Source organism: Salmo salar, chromosome ssa01, assembly GCF_905237065.1.
Source record: "Salmo salar chromosome ssa01, Ssal_v3.1, whole genome shotgun sequence".
Taxonomy (NCBI): domain Eukaryota; kingdom Metazoa; phylum Chordata; class Actinopteri; order Salmoniformes; family Salmonidae; genus Salmo; species Salmo salar.
Genome location: NC_059442.1, coordinates 71,044,398 through 71,066,213, shown reverse-complemented (window position 1 = coordinate 71,066,213; position 21,816 = coordinate 71,044,398). Strand labels below are relative to the sequence as shown.

General features: G+C 44.8%; 1 protein-coding gene across 1 annotated transcript in view; it reads left to right on the top strand.

Annotated features, from left to right (window-relative positions):
- Positions 1-21,816, top strand: part of LOC106607945 (attractin-like protein 1) — a 356,731-nt gene that overhangs the window by 131,570 nt on the left and 203,345 nt on the right. The window contains exon 21 of the mRNA XM_014205458.2: positions 8,442-8,535. Coding sequence (XP_014060933.1) covers positions 8,442-8,535 — 94 coding nt within the window. The remainder of the gene's footprint in view (positions 1-8,441; positions 8,536-21,816) is intronic.

Below are 21,816 nucleotides of genomic sequence, written 5' to 3'. Positions count from 1 at the left end.
TTCAACTGGAAGCCAGTGGAGAGAGCGGAGGAGCGGGGTGACGTGAGAGAACTTGGGAAGGTTGAACACCAGACGGGCTGCGGCGTTCTGGATGAGTTGTAGGGGTTTAATGGCACAGGCAGGGAGCCCAGCCAACAACGAGTTGCAGTAATCCAGACGGGAGATGACAAGTGCCTGGATTAGGACCTGCGCCGCTTCCTGTGTGAGGCAGGGTCGTACTCTGCGAATGTTGTAGAGCATGAACCTACAGGATCGGGTCACCGCCTTGATGTTAGTGGAGAACGACAGGGTGTTGTCCAGGGTCATGCCGAGGCTCTTAGCACTCTGGGAGGAGGACACAAGGGAGTTGTCAACCGTGATGGCGAGATCATGGAACGGGCAGTCCTTCCCCGGGAGGAAGAGCAGCTCCGTCTTGCCGAGGTTCAGCTTGAGGTGGTGATCCATCATCCACACTGATATGTCTGCCAGACATGCAGAGATGCGATTCGCCACCTGGTTGTCAGAAGGGGGAAAGGAGAAGATTAATTGTGTGTCATCTGCATAGCAATGATATGAGAGACCATGTGAGGATATGACAGAGCCAAGTGACTTGGTGTATAGCGAGAATAGGAGTGGGCCTAGAACAGAGCCCTGGGGGACACCAGTGATGAGAGCACGTGGTTCGGAGACAGATTCTCGCCACGCCACCTGGTAGGAGCGACCTGTCAGGTAGGACGCAATCCGACCTGTCAGGTAGGACGCAACTCGGAGAGGGTGGAGAGGAGGATCTGATGGTTCACAGTATCAAAGGCAGCAGATAGGTCTAGAAGGATGAGAGCAGAGGAGAGAGAGTTAGCTTTAGCAGTGCGGAGAGCCTCCGTGACACAGAGAAGAGCAGTCTCAGTTGAATGCCCAGTCTTGAAACCTGACTGATTAGGATCAAGAAGGTAATTCTGAGAGAGATAGCAAGAGAGCTGGCCAAGGACGGCACGTTCAAGAGTTTTGGAGAGAAAGGAAAGAAGGGATACTGGTCTGTAGTTGTTGACATCGGAGGGATCGAGTGTAGGTTTTTTCAGAAGGGGTGCAACTCTCGCTCTCTTGAAGATGGAAGGGACGTAGCCAGCGGTCAAGGATGAGTTGATGAGCGAGGTGAGGTAGGGGAGAAGGTCTCCGGAAATGGTCTGGAGAAGAGAGGAGGGGATAGGGTCAAGCGGGCAGGTTGTTGGGCGGCCGGCCGTCACAAGACGCAAGATTTCATCTGGAGAGAGAGGGGAGAAAGAGGTCAAAGCACAGGGTAGGGCAGTGTGAGCAGGACCTGCGGTGTCGTTTGACTTAGCATACGAGGATCGGATGTCGTCAACCTTCTTTTCAAAATGGTTGACGAAGTCATCCGCAGAGAGGGAGGAGGGGGGGGGGGAGGAGGATTCAGGAGGGAGGAGAAGGTAGCAAAGAGCTTCCTAGGGTTAGAGGCAGATGCTTGGAGTTTAGAGTGGTAGAAAGTGGCTTTAGCAGCAGAGACAGAAGAGGTAAATGTAGAGAGGAGGGAGTGAAAGAATGCCAGGTCCGCAGGGAGGCGAGTTTTCCTCCATTTCCGCTCGGCTGCCCGGAGCCCTGTTCTGTGAGCTCGTAGTGAGTCGTCGAGCCACGGAGCAGGAGGGGAGGACCGAGCCGGCCTGGAGGATAGGGTACAGAGGAAATCAAAGGATGCAGAGAGGGAGGAGAGGAGGGTTGAGGAGGCAGAATCAGGAGATAGGTTGGAGAAGGTTTGAGCAGAGGGAAGAGATGATAGGATGGAAGAGGAGAGAGTAGCGGGAGAGAGAGAGCGCAGGTTGGGACGGCGCAATACCATCCGAGTAGGGGTAGAGTGAGAAGTGTTGGATGAGAGCGAGAGGGAAAAGGATACAAGGTAGTGGTCGGAGACTTGGAGGGGAGTTGCAATGAGATTAGTGGATGAACAGCATCTAGTAAAGATGAGGTCAAGCGTATTGCCTGCCTTGTGAGTAGGGGGGGAAGGTGAGAGGGTGAGGTCGAAAGAGGAGAGGAGTGGAAAGAAGGAGGCAGAGAGGAATGAGTCAAAGGTAGACGTGGGAAGGTTAAAGTCACCCAGAACTGTGAGAGGTGAGCCATCCTCAGGAAAGGAACTTATCAAGGCGTCAAGCTCATTGATGAACTCTCCAAGGGAACCTGGAGGGCGATAAATGATAAGGATGTTAAGCTTGAAAGGGCTGGTAACTGTGACAGCATGGAATTCAAATGAGGAGATAGACAGATGGGTCAGGGGAGAAAGAGAGAATGTCCACTTGGGAGAGATGAGGATTCCAGTGCCACCACCCCGCTGGCTCGATGCTCTAGGGGTATGCGAGAACACGTAGTCAGACGAGGAGAGAGCAGTAGGAGTAGCAGTGTTATCTGTGGTAATCCATGTTTCCGTCAGCGCCAGGAAGTCTAGGGACTGGAGGGTAGCATAGGCTGAGATGAACTCAGCCTTGTTGGCCGCAGACCGGCAGTTCCAGAGGCTGCCGGAGACCTGGAACTCCACGTGGGTCGTGCGCGCTGGGACCACCAGGTTAGAGTGGCAGCGGCCACTCGGTGTGGAGCGTTTGTATGGCCTGTGCAGAGGGGAGAGAACAGGGATAGACAGACACATAGTAGACAAGCTACAGAAGAGGCTACGCTAATGCAAAGGAGATTGGAATGACAAGTGGACTACACGTCTCGAATGTTCAGAAAGTTAAGCTTACGTTGCAAAAACCCTTATTGACTAAAATGATACAGTACTGCTGGCTGGTGGAGTAGGCTAGCTAGCAGTGGCTGCGTTGTTGACTTTGAACGTGTAGCTGGCTAGGTAACCTCGATAGTTTCAGTACTACACCTTGTCATGATACAAAGCAACTTTGTAGCTAGCTAGCTAACATAACACTAATCAAGACGTTCCTTGTAATGTATTTAGTTTCTACAATGCTGCTCGTCGGTAATAGTTGGCTGGGTTAGGAAAAATGGCGTCGTGGGGGACGGAAATAGCTGGCTAGCTAACCTCGATGGCTGGCTAGCTAACCTCGGTAATTACTAAACTACACAATTATCAAGCTATGACAAAGACAACTAAGTAGCTAGCTAGCTAACACTAGTCAAATCGTTCCGTTGTAAAGTATTAGTATCTACAGCGCTGCTAGTCGGTAACGGTTGGCTAGCTAGCAGTGGGTTAATGATGACTAGGTGTGTTGACTAAGTCTGGCGCCGCGTCGCGGCTGGCTAGCTCACCTCGATAATTACTCAAACTACACAATTATCTTAGATACAGAGACAGCAAAGACAACTATGTAGCTGGCTAACTAACACTAACACCACACTAATCAAGTCGTTACGTTGTAATGTAATAGTTTCTACAGTGCTGCTAGTCGGTAGAAGTTGGCTAGCTAGCAGTGATGACTAGCTAGCTAGCAGCTAGCAGTGTTGACTACGTTAGGAGGACGAAGATAGCTAGCCTCGATAATTACTCAATTACTCTAAACTACACAATTATCTTTGATACAAAGACGGCTATGTAGCTAGCTAAGAAGAATTGCTCAGATCAAACAAATCAAGCCGTTGTAATGTAGTGAAGTGTAATATTACCTGTGGAGCGAAGCGTCGTGCGACTGCTCGCTCCAAACTGGAAGTACCGGGTCATTATAAACCAGTCATCGGATTAACACACTGTCCTCTCTAGATCATAAACCAGTCATCAAATTAACACACTGTCCCCTCTAGATCATAAACCAGTCATCAGATTAACACACTGTCCTCTCTACATTATAAACCAGTCATCGGATTAACACACTGTCCTCTCTATATCATAAACCAGTCATCAAATTAACACACTGTCCCCTCTAGATCAAAAACCAGTCATCGGATTAACACACTGTACTCTCTAGATCTTAAACCAGTCATCAGATTAACACACTGTCTCCTCTAGATCATAAACCAGTCATCAGATTAACACACTGTCCCCTCTAGATCATAAACCAGTCATCAGATTAACACACTGTCCCCTCTAGATCATAAACCAGTCATCAGATTAACACTGTCTCCTCTAGATCATAAACCAGTCATCAGATTAACACACTGTCTCCTCTAGATCATAAACCAGTCATCAGATTAACACACTGTCCCCTCTAGATCATAAACCAGTCATCAGATTAACACACGGTCCTCTCTACATTATAAACCAGTCATCGGATTAACACACTGTCCTCTCTAGATCATAAACCAGTCATCAGATTAACACTGTCTCCTCTAGATCATAAACCAGTCATCAGATTAACACACTGTCCCCTCTAGATCATAAACCAGTCATCAGATTAACACACTGTCCCCTCTAGATCATAAACCAGTCATCAGATTAACACACTGTCCCCTCTAGATCATAAACCAGTCATACGATTAACACTGCCTCCTCTAGATCATAAACCAGTCATAAGATTAACACTGTCTCCTCTAGATCATAAACCAGTCATCAGATTAACACACGGTCTCCTCTAGATCATAAACCAGTCATCAGATTAACACTTACTCCTCTAGATCATAAACCAGTCACCAGATAACACTGTCCCCTCTAGATCATAAACCAGTCATCAGATTAACACACTGTCCCCTCTCGATCATAAACCAGTCATCAGATTAACACACTGTCCCCTCTAGATCATAAACCAGTCATCAGATTAACACACTGTCCTCTCTACATTATAAACCAGTCATCGAATTAACACACTGTCCTCTCTAGATCATAAACCAGTCATCAGATTAACACACTGTCTCCTCTAGATCATAAACCAGTCATCAGATAACACTGTCCCCTCTAGATCATTAACCAGTCATCAGATTAACACACTGTCCTCTCTAGATCATAAACCAGTCATCGGATTAACACACTGTACTCTCTAGATCTTAAACCAGTCATCAGATTAACACTGTCTCCTCTAGATCATAAACCAGTCATCAGATTAACACACTGTCTCCTCTAGATCATAAACCAGTCATCAGATTAACACACTGTCCCCTCTAGATCATAAACCAGTCATCAGATTAACACACGGTCCTCTCTACATTATAAACCAGTCATCGGATTAACACACTGTCCTCTCTAGATCATAAACCAGTCATCAGATTAACACTGTCTCCTCTAGATCATAAACCAGTCATCAGATTAACACACTGTCCCCTCTAGATCATAAACCAGTCATCAGATTAACACACTGTCCCCTCTAGATCATAAACCAGTCATCAGATTAACACACTGTCCCCTCTAGATCATAAACCAGTCATACGATTAACACTGCCTCCTCTAGATCATAAACCAGTCATAAGATTAACACTGTCTCCTCTAGATCATAAACCAGTCATCAGATTAACACACGGTCTCCTCTAGATCATAAACCAGTCATCAGATTAACACTTACTCCTCTAGATCATAAACCAGTCACCAGATACCACTGTCCCCTCTAGATCATAAACCAGTCATCAGATTAACACACTGTCCCCTCTCGATCATAAACCAGTCATCAGATTAACACACTGTCCCCTCTAGATCATAAACCAGTCATCAGATTAACACACTGTCCTCTCTACATTATAAACCAGTCATCGAATTAACACACTGTCCTCTCTAGATCATAAACCAGTCATCAGATTAACACACTGTCTCCTCTAGATCATAAACCAGTCATCAGATAACACTGTCCCCTCTAGATCATTAACCAGTCATCAGATTAACACACTGTCCTCGCTAGATCATAAACCAGTCATCGGATTAACACACTGTACTCTCTAGATCTTAAACCAGTCATCAGATTAACACACTGTCTCCTCTAGATCATAAACCAGTCATCAGATTAACACACTGTCCCCTCTAGATCATAAACCAGTCAACAGATTAACACACTGTCCCCTCTAGATCATAAACCAGTCATCAGATTAACACTGTCTCCTCTAGATCATAAACCAGTCATCAGATTAACACACTGTCTCCTCTAGATCATAAACCAGTCATCAGATTAACACTGTCTCCTCTAGATCATAAACCAGTCACCAGATAACACTGTCCCCTCTAGATCATAAACCAGTCATCAGATTAACACACTGTCCCCTGTAGATCATAAACCAGTCATCAGATTAACACTGTCTCATCTAGATCATAAACCAGTCATCAGATTAACACACTGTCCCCTCTAGATCATAAACCAGTTATCAGATTAACACTGTCCTCTCTAGATCATAAATCAGTCATCAGATTAACACTGTCTCCTCTAGATCATAAACCAGTCATCAGATTAACACACTGTACCCTCTAGATCATAAACCAGTCATCAGATTAACACTGTCCTCTCTAGATCATAAATCAGTCATCAGATGAACACTGTCCCCTCTAGATCATAAACCAGTCACCAGATAACACTGTCCCCTCTAGATCATAAACCAGTCATCAGATTAACACACTGTGCTCTCTAGATCATAAACCAGTCATCGGATTAACACAATGTACTCTCTAGATCTTAAACCAGTCATCAGATTAACACACTGTCTCCTCTAGATCATAAACCATTCATCAGATTAACACACTGTCCCCTCTAGATCATAAACCAGTCATTAGATTAACTCACTGTCCTCTCTTGATCATAAACCAGTCATCGGATTAACACACTGTACTCTCTAGATCATAAACGAGTCATCAGATTAACACACTTTCCTCTCTAGATCATAAACCAGTCATCAGATTTACAAACTGTCTCCTCTAGATCATAAACCAGTCATCAGATTAACACACTGTCCCCTCTAGGTCATAAACCAGTCATCAGATAACACTGTCCCCTCTAGATCATAAACCAGTCATCAGATTAACACACTGTCCCCTCTAGATCATAAACCAGTATTCAGATGAACACACTGTCTCCTCTAGATCATTGAATGCTGTGGCGTTAGAATTTCCCTTCACTGGAACTAAGGGGCCAAACCTGAACCATGAAAAACAGCCCCAGACCATTATTCCTCATCCACCAAACTTTACAGTTGGCGCTATGCATTTGGGCAGGTAGTGTTCTTCTGGCATCCACCAAACCCGGATTTGTCCATCGGTCTGTCAGATGGTGAAGTGTGATTCATCACTCCAGAGAACGCGTTTCCATTGCTCCAGAGTCTAATGGCGGCAAGCTTTACACCACTCCAGCCGATGCTTGACATTGCGCATGGTAATCTTAGGCTTGTGTGCGGCTGCTCTGCCATGGAAATCCATTTCAGGAAGCTCCCGACAAACAGTTCTTGTGCTGACGTGGCATCCTGAGGCAGGTTGGAACTCTGTAGTGAGTGTTGCAACCGAGGACAGATGATTTTTACACTTCAGTACTCAGCAGTCCCGTTCTGTGAGCTTGAATGTCCTAACACTTGGCGGCTGAGCCGTTATTGCTCCTAGACGTTTCCACTTCACAATAACAGCACTTACAGTTGACCGGGGCAGCTCTAGCAGGGCAGAATTTTGACGAACTGACTTGTTGGAAGAGTGGCATCCTATGACAGTGCCACGTTGAAAATCACTGAGCTCTTCAGTACAGGCCATTCTACTGCCAATATTTGTCTATGGAGATTGCATGGCTATGTGATAGATTTTATACACCTGTCAGAAATGGGTGTGGCTGAAATAGCCGAATCCACTAATTTTAAGGGGTGTCCACATACTTTTGTGTAGTGTATATGTCAACAGCCCTTCCTCCAAAGGACCCTTCTATGGAATCATGTACTTAGACTCACTCATATAATGGCTTGAGAGTATTTTGTTCTCATTATGCCCTCTCTGCCCCAGGTTACCTTGACCTCATTGCGCTGAAACAGCGTTCTATCCATTTCCTCTGCATTCTCTCGATCAGACCACTCAGAATGAGTAACTATAAACACACTCCCCAGTCCCATCATTTTTTGACATACACATGCAATTTCAACTGATCATTTTATCCCCAAGGTTTCTGGTCAGCATATATACAGAAGCTAACAGTCATGATTTAAACATTGACTTGCTGTAAACATTCAAACTCTATCTGCCTAATGTTGCTCTTGAGTGTGCAATATGTTTATATTCAATGCTGTTTTGTCCTCTGCAACTATCACATTATGTGACTCACTGTCACTCCCCTCTGGCTAACCCAAGGTCACTGATTTTAAGGTTAGGTGAGGACACCAGTGTTGGCCCCTTTGCCACCAGAGAGTGCCGTTTAGACATAAACAGAACAGTCCAGGAAGATGTCAGATTCGCCCGAGAACTCAGGGCCATGTTCAGCCCTGTCACTCTCCTGTCTGACTCACTGACTCACAGGTTTGACTCACAGGTTTGTGTGTTGTGCATCATTGTGAGAAGACTGACAGTGTTTTCCTCTTTCTCCTCTCTCCCCTGCTCTCCTCTCTCTTTCTCCTCCCTTTGTTTTATTTGATCACGGCAGCTTGCAAGTGCAACGGACATGCCAATCTATGTCAGGTGTTGACAGGGAAATGTTACTGTCAAACCAAGGGGATCAAGGGAGACCAGTGCCAGCTGTAAGTATGATGTATTTTGTCTTAGCACACTTCATTATCAACCCTTTTGCATCATTCCACCACAACAGCAATACATAGGATGATTTTAGCTCCTACCATGTTAATGGTATATCCCACTACTACTGTTTGACCTGGTCGCCTCTAGCTGTGGATGAGATGTGGGGCTGTACTCACTCTGAAACTTTGAGTCTCACAGTGTCAGCAATTTGGCTCTCTGTTAATTTGCGTTTAGGGCCTTAAAGCCCAGGCTTTAGTACCAGTAATGGGGGTTGGCACAGGAGCCACAGCACCCACTGTGTTTGTGCCATCCTAGTGCCAGGCTGGCCTTCTGCAGCAATATAATACTCCAAAGTGCCTTCACTGGCGCGGTAAAGGCAGGGTGAAAAATGCTGCATCAATAAATCTTGGAGTAGAGGAGTAGAGGAGTGGAGGAGTGCACTGCTGCCACTGGCACTATAGTGTTCTAATGAGGCCTACTTAACACTGGAAGGTGCCTGTGTGCGTGCGTGTGTGCGCACGTGGGTGTGTGTGAGTTTGCATGCACGTGTCTTTGAGGGATTGAGAGATTGATGAAGAAAGTAAGTGTGCATGCATATATTGTGTAGAATAGTCTCTCTGTGAATGTCAAATCATGTGTGCATGTGTATTTTATAGCGGTGCTTTGCATACGAGTGAAAAGGTTTTGTTTTGCAAATGGGACATCTCTCATCATTACCATCTGACCTTTGCTCCCTTTACAGGACTGACATGCTGTGCAGTCTCCTGCGTTGCTCACACGTGCATGCACACTCTCTATTAACCCTCTAGAGTCTAGCGTCTAAGCCCTGTCTAAGCCGGTGGAGGGGAGGGGGGGTTGGTTCTAAGCTAACATATGGAATTGTTTTAAGATGGTCATACCAACAATCGTTTAGCTATTTGATTTAGAATTTTAAGTCCCATTAAGGTATAAAAATATATAATATATACAAAAATGATTGGATGAAACATTGAATTTGGCATTACTGCTATTAGCCAATAGAAATGCATTGAATAACAGATTCACTACATGGAACAACAGATAGTCCCCGCCCCAAAAAACTAAAGGAACTTTGTTCTGCAGTGTCTGTCCTATATCTGAGAGAGATAAGAAAGATCAGTAAACATAATTTTCTTTATTTCTTTTTACATGTATTTATCCCCTTATTTTAGGCATTCAACTATCTCCATATATACTTCCATTCATCTTTTTAAACTGGTACCGGGGACCTTCAGATGAGTCTTGTGAGGCTTGAGGGCATCCAATGGCAAAACGGAGAACACCATTGTATTCATGAGAGTCTCAGATTTCCACAGAGTGGTCATAATATACTGAACAAAAATATAAATGCAACATGTAAAGTGTTCGTTTCATGAGCTGAAATAAAAGATCCCAGAAATGTTCCATACACACAAAAGAACAAATTTCTCTCAAATTTGGTGCACAAATTTTTTTACATCCCTGTTAGTGAGCATTTCTCCTTTGCCAAGATAATCCATCCACCTGACAGGTGTGGCATATCAATTAACTGATTAAACAGCATGATCATTACACATGTGCACCTTGTGCTGGGACAATAACCACTCGAAAATGTGCAGTTTTGTCACACAACACAATGCCACATATGTCTCAAGTTGAGGGAGCGTGCAATTGGCATGCTGACTGAAGGAATGTCCACCAGAGCTGTTGCCAGATAATTGAATGTGAATTTCTCTACCATAAGCTGCCTCCAACGTCGTTTTAGAGAATTTGGCAGTACGTTCAACCGGCCTCACAACCTCAGACCACATGTAACCACGCCAGTCCAGGACTTCCGCATCCAGCTTCTTCACCTACGGGATGATTTGAGACGAGCCACCAGGACAGCTGGTGAAACTGTGGGTTTGCACAACCGAAGAATTTCTGCACAAACTGTCAGAAATCGTCTCAGGGAAGCTCATCTGCGTGCTCATCATCCTCACCAGGGTCTTGACCTGACTGCAGGTGTAAAGCTCACCACCATTTGACACTGGAGCAGTGGAAACGCGTTCTCTGGAATGATGAATCTAGGTTTGGCGGATGCCAGGAGAACGCTACCTGCCCAAATGCATAGTGCCAACTGTAAAGTTTGTTGGAGGAGTAATAATGGTCTGGAGCTGTTTTTCATTGTTCGGGCTAGAACCCTTAGTTCCAGTGAAGGGAAATCTTAATGCTACAGCATACAATGACAGTCTAGACGATTCTGTGCTTCCAACTTTGTGGCAACAGTTTGGGGAAGGCCCTTTCCTGTTTCAGCATAACAATGCCTCCGTCCACAAAGCGAAGTCCATACAGAAATGGTTTGTCAAGATAGGTGTGGAAGAACTTGACTGGCCTGCACAGAGCCCTGACCTCAACCCGATCGAACACCTTTGGGATGAATTGGAACTCCGACTGCAAACCAGGCCTAATCTCCCAAAATTAGTGCTCTTGTCCCCACAGCAATGTTCCAACATCTATTGGAAAGCCTTCCAAGTCCTAGTTTTTCCACCCATTTCAATCTAAACCATATTGGTTGCTTACAGTAGATTCATGACTCCTCAAAAAATATGTTAACCTGTACAGTATCAAACTAGGCTACAGAAAAAGAGATTCAACGGTGATATTGATTAAACCATGCACAGAACAACTGTTGTTGTTTAATCCGCAAAAATCTGAATGTTGGCGAATGGTGGACGGTTAGCAACTTGGTAAAATAATTCCTATTTTTCATTTTTCAGTCGTCCTTCACTTAGATACTTGAAGTGTCGTGAGTGAGAGCAGTCGGCTTCCCGCATTGATTTATATTTGTTCTCTCCGCTGCAGGCACTGTGCGCGACTGCTTGATGTCAATTTCCAATCAAATGCTTTTGTCGTCAAAACTCTGTTTTTCTGAGAGTTTTCTCAAAATGGCTGTGTGTAATGGAAGGCATTTATTTATTTGCCATTTTGATTATGAACGAGCGATTTCCCCTGGGCTGACGGTAAGCGCCCCCATCCCCCTGCTTCAGCAGGTCTGCACGCTCTGGCGGGCTGCAATAAAGGAACCATTAGCAAGAGCAGGATGCCTGTGTCTGTGCGTGGGTGGTTTTGTTTTGTGCGCTTGTGGCATGCATGTATATGAGTTTATGTTTTTGTGACCAACTGTTGTTAAGTTATATAGTTATATATATATTTGTTAAATATTTGTAGATATAATAAGCATAGTGAATGTATATGTATGTGTTCGTCAGCCATATCAGTGTGCCTGTGTGTCACGCCCTGACCGTAGAGATCCTTATTATTCTCTATGTTTGGTTAGGTCAGGGTGTGACTCGGGTGGGGAAGTGTATGTTTTCTGTTTCTTTGTTTGTGGGCCGAGTGTGATTCTGTAACGGCTGTCTTCATAAATGGACCAAGGCGCAGCAGGTATGTGAATACTCATATTTAATTACCCAACAAAAGGAGTAAAGCATCCACAGGAAACAATAAACACGACAGCAGCAACAGTTTGCAGGCTAAAAAACGCAGTGCAAAACAACCACCCACAACCCCAAAGAAAAACACACACACCTATATAGGACTTCCAATCAAAGGCAACTCAACACACCTGCCTTCAATTGGAAGTCCCAATCAACAATACAAACATTCCCCATACACAAAACTGCCACGTCCTGACCCCAAAACTAAAACAATAGCTCCATCTGCTGGTCAGGACGTGACAGGTTCCCAATCAGAGGCAGCTGTCTATCGTTGTCTCTGATTGGGAATCATATTTAGGCAGCCTGTTTTCCACCTGTGTTTGTGGGAGGTTGTTTTCCGTTTAGCACCTGAGCCTGACAGAACTGTGCGCTTTCGTTTTTTCACCGTTTGTTATTTTTGTTTGAGTGTGTTGTGAAGTAAATTATCATGAACACTTACCACGCTGCGCCTTGGTCCACTTCTCCTTCTAACGACGAGCGTTACACATTGTGTGTTTTTACTTGTGTGTGTGTGTACAGTATGTGTGTGTGTGTGTGTGTATCAAGGTTTTGCGCCGGACAAGTGACCGGGAAGATAAAAATGTATCGGACATTTGAGAAATTTACCGGTCGTCCATATGCGTTGGGTGCGTAACCCATTAGGGCGTCCACCCACGCAGTCAATGCCATCAATAAACAAAGGATATTGGCCAAATGAGCCACATTTACATGTGCTTAGAATCATCCTTTAACAAATTACAAAACACTATTCCTTGTGTTTTGATTTGTAGCATATGTGAAACTTCATAGCCTATTGGTTTTTACTTTCCTAAAACAATAAATGTCCAACTCACAGTTCAGCGGTCTGAGATTTGAGCACTAAAGGGCATTGCATGCATAGGCTTAGGCGTCCACTGTATGATATAAACATAGAAATATACACTACCGTTCAAAAGTTTGGGGTCACTTAAATGTCCTTGTTTTTGAAAGAAAAGCTATCTGTCCATTTAAAATAACATCAAATTGATCAGAAATATAGTGTAGACATTGTTAATGTTGTAAATGACTATTGTAGTTGAAACGGCAGATTTTTTATGGATACCTACATCGGCGTACAATCTTGAAGAGTGGATTCAGCTCATTATCAGCAACCATCACTTCAGTGTTCTAATGTCACGTTGTGTTAGCTAATCCAAGTTTATAATTTTAAAAGGCTAATTGATCATTAGAAAACCCTTTTGCAATTATGTTAGCACAGCTGAAAACTGTTGTCCTGATTAAAGAAGCAATAAAACTGACCTTCTTTAGACTATTTGAGGATCTGGAGTATCAACATTTGTGAGTTTGATTACAGGCTCAAAATGTCCAGAAACAAAGTACTTTCTTCTGAAACTCGTCAGTCTATTCTTGTTCTGAGAAATGAAGGCTATTCCATGAGAGAAAGTGCCAAGATGTGTACTACTCCCTTCACAGAATAGCGCAAACTGGCTCTAACCAGAATAGAAAGAGGAGTGGGAGGCCCTAGTGCACAACTGAGCAAGAGGACAAGTACAGAGTGTCTAGTTTGAGAAACGGACGCCTCACAAGTCCTCAACTGGCAGCTTCATTAAATAGTACCCGCAAACACCAGTCTCAACGCCAACAGCGAAGAGGCGACTCCAGGATGCTGTCCTTTTCCAGCTACAGTCCTTGGTAGCGTGCCGCGTCGGTGGGACTGTATTATCCTCAAAGCGGACAAAGGTGTTTAGTTTGTCTGGAAGCAAGACGTTGGTGTCCGTGACGTGGCTGGTTTTCTTTTTGTAGTCTGTAATTGCCTGTAGACCCTGCCACATACGTCTCGTGTCTGAGCCATTGAATTGCAACTCCACTTTGTCCCTGTACCGGCATTTCACTTGTTTGATTGCCTTGCGGATGGAATAACTACACTGTGTATATTCAACCATATTTCCAGAGATCTTTCCATGGTTGAATGCGGTGGTTCGCGCTTTCAGTTTTGTGAGAATGCCACCATATATCCATGGTTTCTGGTTAGGGTAGGTTTTAATAGTCACAGTGGGTACAACATCTCCAATGCACTTCCTTATAAACTCACTCACAGAGTCAGCAGTCAATGTTATTCTCTGAGGCTTCCCGGAACATTTCCCAGTCCACATGATCAAAACAATCTTGAAGAGTGGATTCCGATTGGTCAGACCAGCGTTGAATGGTTCTAGTCACGGGTACATCCTGTTTGAGTTTCTGCCTGTTGGACGGTAGGAGAAAAATGGAGTCGTGGTCGGATTTGCCGAAGGGAGGGTGAGGGAGGGCCTTGTATGCATCGCAGAAGTTAGAGTAGCAGTGGTCCAGTGTATTACTCGCACGAGTGCTGCAGTCAATGTGCTGATAGAATTTAGGTAGCTTTGTTCTTAAATTAGCTTTGTTAAAATCCCCAGCTACAATAAATTCAGCCTCAGGATATATAGTTTCCAGTTTACATAAAGTCCAGTGAACTTCCTTGAGGGCCATCAAGGTATCTGCTTGGGGGGTATACGCTGCTGTGACTATAATTGAAGAGAATTCTCTTGGGAGATAATGTGGTCGGCATTTGATTGTAAGGAATTCTAGGTCAGGTGGACAGAAGGACTTGAGTTCCTGTATGTTGTTATTATTACACCATGAGTAGTTAATCATGAAGCATACACCCCCGCCATTCTTCTTACCAGAAAGATGTTTGTGTCTGTTGGCTCGACGCGTGAAGAAACCCGGTGGCTGTACCAACTCCGACAACATATCCCGAGAGAGCCATGTTTTCGTGAAACAGAGAATGTGACAATCTCTGATGTCTCTCTGGAAGGCAACCCTTGCCCTAATTTCGTCCACCTTGTTGTCTAGAGACTGGACATTGGAGAGTAATATACTCGGAAGCGGTGGGTGGTGTGCACGCCTACGAAGTCTGACCAGGATGCCGCTCCGTCTACCTCTCCCGCGGCGACGTTGTTTTGGGGTCGGCCTCTAGGATTAGATCCCATGTCTTGGCTGGTGGTCCAAACAAAGGCTCCACTTTGGGAAAATCGGATTCCTGGTCGTAATGTTGGTAAGATGACGTCGCTCTTATATCCAATAGTTCTTACCGGCTGTATGTAATAACACTTAAGATTTTCTGGGCTAACAATGTAAGAAATAATACATAAAAAACAAAATACTGCATATTTTCCTAAGGACTCGAAGCGAGGCGACCATCTCTGTCGGCGCCATCTTGCAATGGCCTTTTGCCGCTCTGTATCTCAAATCCATATCAAATATCTAGTTTAAAAAAATATATTTGCTATTGAGCTCAAAATTGAGTTGAGAAAAAAAAGCTGAAAGCTGAGAACATCCTTTCTCCACCCAAGTTGTGTTTTCCCCGCATTTGGATTTTAAAATGTTATACTATCAAAACACTTTTTTTTCTCTCCCGGAGCATTTTTCTTCCTTGGGAAAGGAGAGAGAGAGTGGCTCTCTCAACACAGAAGCAGGCCCCAACAAAACAGGCACAGGGGCAAGCAGAAAGACACTATGATTATAAGAATCATGAGGATAATGTACTTTACTATTTGACCAAATCATGGTTTTAGCCTCTTAAACAAAATTGTCGCAGTCTGTAGTCCTTTCTTGTAGGCTTTTCAGTATAGACATACTCTCTAACTTTCATTTTACTTCAATGAGGCCTCATCTTCTTTTTTTGGGGTTATTTTTTACCCCTTTTTCTCCACAATTTCATGATGTCCAATTGGTAGTTACAGTCTTGTCCCATTGCTGCAACCCCCGTACGGACTCGGGAGAGGCGAAGGTCGAGAGCCGTGTATCCTCCGAAACACGACCCCGCCAAGCCACACTGCTTCTTGACACACTGCTCACTTCACCCGGAAACCAGCCGCACCAATGTGTCAGAGGAAACACCATACAGCTGGCGACTGAAGTCAGCGTGCATGCGCCCGGCCGCCACAAGAAGTCACTAGAGCGGGATGGGAAAAGCCAGCCGGCCAAACCCTCCCCTAACCCTGATGATGCTGAGCAAATTGTGCGCAGTCACATGGGTCTCCCCGTCGTGGCCGGCTGCGACACAGCCCGGGATCGTACCCGGATCTGTAGTGTTGCCTCTAGCACTGTGATGCAGTGCTCTCTTGCTCTCTCATTCTCCTCAGCAGAGGCAGCTCGCAAGGAGCAAGAGAATGGTGCTCGAAATCGGGGCTACAATTTGGCCGGCTGCAATTTTATTTATCGGCTTTTCATTTATTTTATCGCCCAAAAGCCGGCAATGTGGTTGGCTTGTTCATTCTCTGTCCTTTGCTCCAGAGTTGTCTCACAGTGCCTTTGTCTGCTTAGATCTGCAGTGTGGACATCAAGCTCACTGGCCCACTCTACATAGGCTACAAACAAGCATGCACACACACACGTGAGCTGGGGTACAATAGATCTGATATATGTAGAATGAAGTGTCCTTCCCGAATTTCCATTTACAAGATGAAAAGAGAGAAAAAAGAACCAATGCAGACCCACTCACTAACAAATGACTGTTTTTTGACACACAACCAAACAAACTGTTATGCAGACAGAAACACACTGGTATGGAGTGTGTTGTCTCTTCACCATTGCTTATGTATGATTGCCTGTTACAGCCCAAGAGCTGGGCACATGGTGCGTGGTGGGATGCTTGATTGTTTTCCAGTCACACATTGAGCAGGGGAATAGTCGTGGCCAGGGTCATGGGGTGAGGTCAGTGGGTTAGGGAGTTACTGTAGGGTCATTGGATCTAGGCCACAGAGCCAAATTTAACGAAGAAAGAAACAAATCCAATTCCAGTACTTATCTCAACACCTGCCACGCAGCTGATGCTTTTCAATATCTGGTGTGCTACCCTGTTTAAAATTGTATTCATTCATGTGTGTCTGTTCAGATGTGTGTGTGTGTGTGTGTGTGTATGTGTGTGTGTGTTTGTGTTTTTTTGGGGGTGGCAGATAGCAAAGAGGTTAAGACCGTTGGGCCAGTAACAGAACAGTTGCTGGTTTGATTCCTCTTGCCAACTAGGTTAAAAATCTGTCGATGTGTCCTTAAGCAAGGCACTTAACCCCAATTACTCCTGTAAGTTGCTCTGAATAAGAGTGTCTGCTAAATGACTAAAATGTAAATGTTTTCAAATACAGTATGTGTGTATTTGTGAGTATACCGTGTATTCCTGTGTGCTTCTGCCTGCGTGCCCATGGACCAGCGAGGCAGAGCAATGTTTGATGGAGGGAGATGTGAGCCTTAAGTGGTGGACAAGGGAAATTTGCACTGAGCAAATAAATGTCAAGTTAAGTGCCTGTTGAAATTGCCTCCATGTGGGAAGCAGGCTGCATCCAAGCGTTGCTGTCGGGGAGAAAATAGGAAATAAAAGGCAGAAGAACAGCAGCCATGACAGATTTCAGAAAACACTATGATAATCTCTTCAGTGTTGGATCTGCTGCCATATAGTCTTTCCTACAGTAACACCTTAACCTGTTTAGGTCTGTCCTTGTTTGCACTCAGCTGCTAATGATCTTTTTCTTGTGTGTTTGTTTTGATTAGGATTGAGTACTCTGTGTGTGTGTGTGTGTGTGTGTGTGTGTGTGTGTGTGTGTGTGCGTGCACTCAGCTGTATGATTGTGCACCCCAATACATGTCAGACATGCTTTTAAGTCATGTACCCAGTAGGTCCCTCAAGTCCTCTGGCACTGGCCTTTTAACTATCCCAAAGCCTAGGACCAAGAGTCATGGAGAGGCAGCCTTTAGTTACTATGCCCCCAGCCTCTGGAATAGCCTGCCAGAGAACCTGAGGAGGCCTGAAACTGTGGACATATTTAAAATACAGTTGAAGTCGGAAGTTTACATACACCTTAGCCAAATACATTTAAACTCAGTTTTTCACAATTCCTGACATTGAATCCGAGTAAAATCCCCTGTCTTAGGTCAGTGAGGATCACCTCTTTATTTTAAGAATGTGAAATGTCAGAATAATAGTAGAGTGATTTATTTCAGCTTTTATTTCTTTCATCACATTCCCAGTGGTTCAGAAGTTTACATGCACTCAATTAGTATTTGGTAGCATTGCCTTTAAATTGTTTAACTTGGGTCAAACGTTTCGGGTAGCCTTCCACAAGCTTCCCACAATAAGTTGGGTGAATTTTGGCCCATTCCTCCTGACAGAGCTAATGTAACTGAGTTAGGTTTGTAGGCCTCCTTGCTCGCACGCGCTTTTTCAGTTCTGCCCACAAATTGTCTATGGGATTGAGGTCAGGGCTTTGTGATGGCCACTCCAATACCTTGACTTTGTTGTCTATAAGCCATTTTGCCACAACTTTGGAAGTATGCTTGGGGTCAATGTCCATTTGGAAGACCCATTTGGAAGGCCCCGGGGCGGCAGCGTAGCCTAGTGGTTAGAGCGTTGGACTAGTATTTTTTTTATTTTTTTATTTTTTTTATTTCACCTTTATTTAACCAGGTAGGCAAGTTGAGAACAAGTTCTCATTTACAATTGCGACCTGGCCAAGATAAAGCAAAGCAGTTCGACAACATACAAAAACACAGAGTTACACATGGAGTAAAACAACATACAATCAATGATGCAGTAGAATAAAAAAAATACAAAAATAAGACTATATACAATGTGAGCAAATGATGTGAGATAAGGGAGGTAAAGGCAAAAAAATGCCATGGTGGCAAAGTAAATAAAGTATAGCAAGAAAAACACTGGAATGGTAGATTTGTAGTTTGAAGAAAGTTCAAAGATAAAATATAAATAATATGGTGCAAAGGAGCAAAATAAATAAAATAAATAAATACAGTAGGGGAAGAGGTAGTAGTTTGGGCTATGTACAGGTGCAGTGATCTGTGAGCTGCTCTGACAGCTGGTGCTTAAAGCTAGTGAGGGAGATAAGTGTTTCCAGTTTCAGAGATTTTTGTAGTTCGTTCCAGTCATTGGCAGCAGAGAACTGGAAGGAGAGACGACCAAAGGAGGAGTTGGCTTTAGGGGTGACCAGAGAGATATACCTGCTGGAGCGCGTGCTACAGGTGGGTGCTGCTATGGTGACCAGTGAGCGGAGATAAGGGGGGACTTTACCTAGCAGAGTCTTGTAGATGACCTGGAGCCAATGTGTTTGGCGACGATTATGAAGCGAAGGCCAGCCAACGAGAGCGTACAGGTCGCAGTGGTGGGTAGTATATGGGGCTTTGGTGACAAAACGGATGGCACTGTGATAGACTGCATCCAGCTTGTTGAGTAGGGTATTGGAAGCTATTTTGTAAATGACATCGCCGAAGTCGAGGATTGGTAGGATGGTCAGTTTTACGAGGGTATGTTTGGCAGCATGAGTGAAGGATGCTTTGTTGCGAAATAGGAAGCCAATTCGAGATTTCACTTTGGATTGGAGATGATTGATGTGAGTCTGGAAGGAGAGTTTACAGTCTAACCAGACACCTAGGTATTTGTAGTTGTCCACAAATTCTAAGTTAGAACCGTCCAGAGAAGTGATGCTGGACAGGCGGGCAGGTGCAGGCAGCAATCGGTTGAAGAGCATGCATTTAGTTTTACTTGTGTTTAGGAGCAGTTGGAGACCACGGAAGGAGAGTTGAATGGCATTGAAGCTCGTCTGGAGGGTTGTTAACACAGTGTCCAAAGAAGGGCCAGAAGTGTACAGAATGGTGTCGTCTGCGTAGAGGTGGATCAGAGATTCATCAGCAGCAAGAGCGACATCATTTATGTATACAGAGAAAAGAGTTGGCCCAAGAATTGAACCCTGTGGTACCCCCATAGAGACTGCCAGAGGTCCAGACAGTAGGCCCTCCGATTTGACACACTGAACTCTGTCAGAGAAGTAGTTGGTGAACCAGGCGACGCAATCGTTTGAGAAACCAAGGCTACTGAGTCTGCCGATGAGGATGTGGTGATTAACAGAGTCAAAAGCTTTGGCCAGGTCAATGAATACGGCAGCACAGTAATGTTTCTTATCGATGGCGGTTACGATGTCGTTTAGGACCTTGAGCGTGGCTGAGGTGCACCCATGACCACTTCTGAAACCAGATTGCATAGCGGAGAGGGTGCGGTGGGATTCGAAATGGTCGGTAATCTGTTTGTTGACTTGGCTTTTGAAGACCTTAGAAAGGCAGGGTAGGATGGATATAGGTCTGTAGCAATTTGGGTCAAGAGTGTCACCTCCTTTGAAGAGGGGGATGACAGCAGCTGCTTTCCAATCTATGGGAATCTCAGACGACACGAAAGAAAGGTTGAACAGGCTAGTAATAGGGGTTGCAATAATTTCGGCAGATAATTTTAGAAAGAAAGGGTCCAGATTGTCAAGCCCAGCTGATTTGTAGGGGTCCAGATTTTGCAGCTCTTTCAGAACATCAGCTGAATGGATTTGGGAGAAGGAGAAATGGGGGAGGCTTGGGCGAGTAGCTGTGGGGGGTGCAGTGCTGTTGAATGCAGTAGGGGTAGTTAGGTGGAAAGCATGGCCAGCCGTAGAAAAATGCTTATTGAAATTCTCAATTATAGTGGGCTTATCGGTGGTGACAGAGTTTCCTATCCTCAGTGCAGTGGGCAGTTGGGAGGAGGTGTTCTTATTCTCCATGGACTTTACAATGTCCCAGAACTTTTTAGAGTTGGAGTTGCACGAGCGAATTTCTGTTTGAAAAAGCTAGCCTTGGCGTTTCTAACTGCCTGTGTGTATTGGTTTCTAACTTCCCTAAAAAGTTGCATATCGCGGGGGCAGTTCGATGCTAATGCAGAACGCCACAGGATATTTTTGTGTTGGTTAAGGGCAGTCAGGTCTGGGGAGAACCAAGGGCTATATCTGTTCCTGGTTCTAAATTTCTTGAAAGGGGCATGCTTATTTAAGATGGAGAGGAAGGCATTTAAAAAAATAACCAGGCATCCTCTACTGACGGGATGAGGTCAATATCCTTCCAGGATACCAGGGCCAGGTCGATTAGAAAGGCTTGCTCGTTGAAATGTTTCAGGGAGCGTTTGACAGTGATGAGTGGAGGTCGTTTGACCGCTGACCCATTACGGGTGCAGGCAATGAGGCAGTGATCGCTGAGATCTTGGTTGAAAACAGCAGAGGTGTATTTAGAGGGCACGTTGGTTAGGATGATATCTATGAGGGTGCCAGTGTTTGCGGCTTTGGGGTTGTACCTGGTGGGTTCATTAATAATTTCTGTGAGATTGAGGGCATCAAGCTTGGATTGTAGGATGGCTGGGGTGTTAAGCATGTCCCAGTTTAGGTCACCTAGTAGCACGAGCTCTGAAGATAGATGGGGGGCAATCAGTTCACATATGGTGTCCAGAGCACAACTAGGGGCCGAGGGGGGTCTATAGCAGGCGGAACGGTGAGAGACTTGTTTTTGGAGAGGTGGATTTTTAAAAGTAGAAGTTCAAATTGTTTGGGTACAGACCTGGATAGCAGGACAGAACTCTGCAGGCTATCTCTGCAGTAGATTGCAACACCGCCCCCTTTGGTCGTTCTATCTTGTCTGAAAACGTTGTAGTTAGGGATGAAGATTTCAGAGTTTTTGGTGGACTTCCTAAGCCAAGATTCAGACACAGCTAGGACATCCGGGTTGGCGGAGTGTGCTAAAGCAGTGAATAAAACAAACTTAGGGAGGAGGCTTCTAATGTTAACATGCATGAAACCAAGGTTATTACGGTTACAGAAGTCATCAAAGAGAGCGCCTGGGGAGTAGGAGTGGAGCCAGGCACTGCAGGGCCTGGATTCACCTCTACATCCCCAGAGGAGCAGAGAAGAATAAGTATGAGGGTACGGCTAAAAGCTATAAGAATTGGTCGTCTGTGACGTC